The 6,000-nt window shown below is 34.7% G+C and overlaps 1 protein-coding gene across 2 annotated transcripts in view; it reads left to right on the top strand.

Moving 5' to 3' along the window:
* Positions 1-566: 566 nt before the first annotated feature.
* LOC125653235 (uncharacterized) overlaps positions 567-6,000 on the top strand; it is a 55,814-nt gene continuing 50,380 nt past the window's right edge. The window contains exons 1-6 of one of the 2 annotated variants that reach the window (XM_056144705.1): positions 567-652; positions 2,153-2,346; positions 3,362-3,434; positions 3,553-3,663; positions 4,462-4,586; positions 5,575-5,758. In XM_056144705.1, coding sequence (XP_056000680.1) covers positions 2,204-2,346; positions 3,362-3,434; positions 3,553-3,663; positions 4,462-4,586; positions 5,575-5,758 — 636 coding nt within the window. In that variant the 5' untranslated portion in view covers positions 567-652; positions 2,153-2,203. The remainder of the gene's footprint in view (positions 653-2,152; positions 2,347-3,361; positions 3,435-3,552; positions 3,664-4,461; positions 4,587-5,574; positions 5,759-6,000) is intronic. The other variant, XM_056144706.1, reaches the window with a different exon arrangement.

Genomic DNA, 6,000 nt, shown 5'->3' with positions numbered 1-6,000 from the left:
TATAGAAAAATCTTAAATTGTAGACACCCCACATGCCACTTTTTTGCTCCATTTATTTGATACTCCGCGTGTAGCTTTGTTATCGGGAAAGGATTAAATATGGTCAAAAGGCCAAAGTCACTTAACTTGAAGTAAAAAACTTGTAGAGACATTCTATGTATTGATTATTTTCATATCCCACAATTAGTATCAAGAGAGGAATACCAAAAATAGACCCGCATATAGGACTTGCATTGTTTTCTTCATGAACGCGAAGCCAGGTAGGGAAAGAGGTACTTTTAACACATACCTCTCAGATCACTGAATTCAAATAGTATATGGAAACAATGTCAAATCAGTGCTAATTGAAAGTATACGAAGCTTATATACATAACCTTTACCTTCTTTTGTATTACATCATTTATTACTTTACAATAAAACGGTAATCAGAGGCTCTGTTGCTCAACCCATATATATAAAATGACCTAAGAATGATTCCAGAAATGCGCCTCCATAATAAAAGGCTGTTGGTTGAATCACCAAAACGCTTTATTTGTAGATAAAGTTGTACGGTAAGCATTTAAGCATTTGTTTGACTAAGACTTGTGCTTTATTACGGTTTCGTTGCTGAGAAACTGGTAATATAAACAACTCGATTTCCTTGGAAAATGAGGTAAACAGCTTTATAATGAAACGTAAGAAACTAGTGTGCATAATACTGCATGCAAATTTATCACATAAAGACTGCATAATGGTCAAATTTGGTAAATTTAAGCTATCTGTAGGGTGCGTGTATTTCGAATTTCCTCTAGTTTAGTGCAATTCTATTGCCAGTAAAAAGCTAAAGATCGAAAATGATTTTGGATTATTGCAATGATGTGAGTTAATCCTCTGGTCAGTGTGGAGATCACTGGGTTTTATCCACAGGAGTCGACAATATATCTCATACATCAACAAACAAAAGCATGTAGATCCACCTGCATACAGACAAAATTATGCAAGTGTATCAAGACTTGATAAATCTTGTAATATATCCATGTGTAATGCTATCTTTTAATCTACTAACACTTATATTGTTTTGTTTTTAGATGTATTTGTTTCATTGTTTACAAACCTTATAAAATTCATTCTGAAGTTCACTAGTGCTCTTGCACACCAAACCATATTATAAACAATGAGATTTGACTTGATTTTTTCATTTGCTATCAAATGAAATGACAATATTTTATATACATCAAGATACAATATTATGTCTTGCATTTTAATTCCATGGGGATCTGGATTAGAATAGGTCCTCATGACCCCATGTTTGTCATAAGAGACAACTAAATGGGGCGGTCCTTCGGGTGAGACTGCAAAAACCGAGGCCCCGTGTCACAGCAGGTGTGGCACGATAAAGATCCCTCCCTGCTCAAAGGCCGTAAACGTCGAGCATAGGCCTAAATTTTGCAGCCCTTCACTGGCAAATGGTGACGTCTCCATGTGAGTGAAAAATTCTCGAGCGGGACGTTAAACAATATACAATCAACAATCTTAGATTTCAAGTTTCCCACCGGTGTAAAATAATTAATCGTTGGTAGTAATTCTGCTAGTCATCATGACAAAATGTAATGTTATTGCATGAATTTCATTTTTGTAGTATTCATAATTTAAAATTTTGCAAAAACTATATTCAATAATATGTATACCACATTTCAATCGGGTAATCCTCTCTTGTCTTGACTAAGACTTAGGATGATACATTCTTGTTGTCATGTAAATTTCACAAAAAATGGATATATATATATCAAATTTGTATGTACATATGCATATACTTAGAGAATCTGGTCCTCAAATATATATTTTAGGTAGGTCAAATCACCACAGGGCAAAATGCATTATTGGGGCATAAAATCCCCTGCTAAATTCTAGACTTTGGTGTTGATGATCTTCTAGTATGGTCTTACGTAACAGGCTTGCCTGATTTTTTTTTTGTCTTCAATTTATCTTCCAATTTGTAATCAAAACATTTCCAGGTACATGTATGTAGAAGTAGAGAAATCTTACAGCTTTTAGTGTTAGGTGGAATATAAGATATTATGAAAAGCTAAGGTTCACAACATTTTTCTGTGAATTTGTCCTTGTGGATAAGGTTATGATAAAGAATTTCTGATATAAATATATCTTTTTACAGGAATAGATAAAATATATTCCTAAAAACATTTGAGCCAAGAGATCCATCACAATGTTGGAGATATCGGAGCTATACAAGGTGGCTGGGTCCAAGAAGGTCCAGGAGATGGAGAAGGAGCTGTCTATTGACCTTGAGGACCTCAAAAAGGACATTGAGGATAATATAGTGGACCACATACCAGTCAAAATGATCAGGTGAGGAGTAAATGCTCAGGCCATATACAGTTGAACTTCAGTATCTCGAATATCTTGAGTCCCATGGATATGTCAAAGTAAGTTGAAGGTCCCAACTACATTTTCTTTATCTATTTTAATCTCAATATCTTGGGACACTCAGGTATCTAAAAAAAAATTTCTTGCCCTCATCAATAACGTGTTTAACTGTACAGAGTCATATGAAAAGTATGTGTATTTTTCATGTATATTTTCATACACAATGGCAGCCATGTTCTGAATACTTGACAATGATTTTATTTCTTGAAACTCTTTGCGAATTTTTAATTTCCAACAAAGAAAAAAACAAGATTTTGCATTCTGAAATATTCATTTCATACTAACTCAAAGTTCATCAAAGTAGATAGTCAGTTTGACAAATAAAATTTGCATCCATCTGAAATGCTGTGCCACTTTTACAATACAACATGTAGCACTAAAAAACAGACATATCATCAAACTGTGAAATTCTACATTCTGTTGTGAAATATTGAAAGAAATACAACAAAAAAGTTATTAAATTTAGAAAAAAATGTTGTTTTCCAATGAAATGTTTACTGGACAAAAACAAATCTGACTTCCGGGCCTCGGGCCTGGTAAATACTTTTATTCGTAGTTGTCTCTTTCCTTGTTAAGATAGGAAGTCTATCTCATTTCACCAAGGCACAATTCAAGGTTCATTTGATATGTGAAACTAAATGATACATACATATAATATATGAAATATAATTTTTTTGAAATTTGAGTGTGTGTAAATATTTCACTGTGATTGAGATATGTTAATTGAGTGCACAAGTAAATGAGTAGTCTTTCCCTCATTTTTTGTTTCAAATATACTTGTAGTTTATTTATACTGTACTGTGTATGTGTACATGTTTTAGGACTCTTAAAATTTAGCTCTCTCTCTCTCTCTCTCTTTAATAAGCATTTCTCAATAGAAAGTGTTTCGTATATAGCCCAATTAAACTCTTATGACAATTTATATGATATTTTACAGCTCGATTCCAATGCCCAAAGACGTGTCCTATTTCCGTAGGGAGAGAAAACTGGTCATTGATCGTCTGCTGCAGGTGACTGGAAAAAATCATCATAAATTCATCACCAAAGCATGATTTAGCATTGGAAATCCAAATTCTGTAGGATTAATTGTTGGCACTTTGTTAAACTGTTATTGACACTTTTTTGTAGGTCAGTGAAGCCCAGCCATTGAAAATACAATCAGAGGTCATGAAAGAAGAGATGATGTCAGCTGAGGAAAATGAATACACATCCAAGAGTCTGCCACTTCTGTTACACCAGGTGGAGTAGCAAGCAATGCAAATACAAATAAAATCTACATCTAGATTTAGGAACATGATTAGAAAAAAACAAAAAACAACCCAGAACAGAACAAACCCTAATGATTGATGATAAGTACCCCCCCCCCCCCACCACCACCACCACCATCACCACCACCACCATCACCACACACACACACACACACACACACACACACACACACACACACACACACACACACACACACACACATTTTCTTCAATTGAATGACACTCATCTGTAGATATCTATAAAATTTGCATTATACCTATTTGAACTTGTGTATAAATCAACTTTTATTTGCATGGGAGATGTGTACTCAATTGCAAGATCCCTGAGTACCTCTTAAATTTTGAATATTTTATTGATGCAAACCAGTCACTTTTATAACATATCATGTTGTCTCACTGCAAATATCATTGATCACACATGAGTTTCTCATCAGTTCATGAATAGACATACCTGTAGTTGCAAATAGAGTTGGTTTACTTGCAATCCCATATGAATTTCTGTGTGAAAAAATTCATGCTTTTGAATATTGGACTCCTCCTGATACATAAAATTTTAAGTCTTTCATAATCTCTTTTTTTTCATAGGACATGTTCATTTTAAGTATCCAGAGTGGATATTGGGGTACATACAGTACTCCAATGAGATATAGAGATACATTTTTCTTCTCAGCTAAGCATGAGTTCCTCCTGCTGGAATTCTATGACATTTCAGCACTATGTATAGAAACTAAGGCCTCATTACTAATGCTAGAATTCTATGACATTTCAGCACTATGTAGAGAAGATCTACCAGCTGGTCCAGTGTAAACACCTGCACATGCTGAGGTGGAAGAGGTTCTGTGAACACACCAGTACCATCGAATCTCTGTACCCCCTGTATACAAAGAGACTCAAGTAAGCGCCTGTCTGCTAGCTAGGTGTGGCTTGTACATAGAATGTACATTATCAGTACATGCATTAAAACATGTAGATTTATTTGAAAAATCAATTTAGTCAATTTAGATTTAAAATTAACTGATTTTGAAAGTTTTGTAGCAGCATACATGTAGGATTTATGCTAATTTGTTAAAGGTCAAGTTGAATATTACCTAAAGTGTTTGTATTTTCTGGTTTAGATACAACACATGCCTAATTGAAATAGTATGCTGGATCATAAATAGTAATTTTAAAACAAAAACTATTCTAAATTGGCATCAAAATCTCTTTACACACAAGTTACCCCCCTTTTGTAATTTGACACCAGAGATGCTTGGAGAGACACATACAAAGGAAAAACGAACATGAGTTTGTTTATCTCTGAAAGTGGTGCAGTGTCCGCTTTAAACTGCACTATGAAGTCGGGTCAGGGAATAAATATGTATTTATGCCTTATGGACCAGAAGTTTAGGAAAATATGGATGCTCGAGTTGAAAAGAAATAACTTTATACCCGCCAATGACACTTTAAATATGTGAATGGCATTTTGATGTAAACCATTTCACTAATCAACATTAATTCAGAGAAGAAGTAAACCCCACATTTGTCCTGAATAGGTCAATCCCTGGTATATCACCAACACTGTCACTAGAGTGTGCCATTATCTCTGATGATGTCACATAAAGAAGTAACTGTCAATTCTTATCAATTTTGTTGATTTTTAAACAGGTAAACAAGAAAAGCACAATCTAAAATTACATAAGCATGATAGTTTCCCTTCTAAAATTATTTTTATACAACATACATGTACATAATTTAGAAATAAATTATTTTCTGTGCATTTGAGCTTTATAAATACACAAAAATGTAAAACATAATAATAACAGCTCCAACAATTACTTTCTTTAGAGATCAAGTCATATACTTGAAGGGTATGTATTTCTCATTATTGCTTGTCTTTTTACAGTCAGATAATGGCTGAGTATCACGACAGTGTCCAGCGAGCTCACAGACTGAGTCTGGCTCGGGAGGACCTTCTGTGTGGTACAGAACAGGTGGTCAATGAGGTCAAAATTGAGGACATTCTCATCTACCTCAGGTGGCTGGTCTGCCATTTCCATTCCATGAAGCGAATCAATCACTATCTCAGGGTATGTATCCATTCCATGAAGCGACTCAATCACTATCTCAGGGTATGTATCCACTCCATGAAGCGAGTCAATCACTATCTCAGGGTATTTATCCACTCCATGAAGTGAGTCAATCACTATCTCAGGGTATGTATCCACTCCATGAAGCGCATCAATCACTATCTCAGGGTATGTATCCACTCCATGAAGTGAGTCAATCACTATCTCAGGGTATGTATCCACTCCATGAAGCGAGTCAATCA

Source organism: Ostrea edulis, chromosome 7 (assembly GCF_947568905.1).
Source record: "Ostrea edulis chromosome 7, xbOstEdul1.1, whole genome shotgun sequence".
Lineage (NCBI taxonomy): Eukaryota > Metazoa > Mollusca > Bivalvia > Ostreida > Ostreidae > Ostrea > Ostrea edulis.
This window is presented reverse-complemented; position numbering and strand designations above follow the sequence as displayed.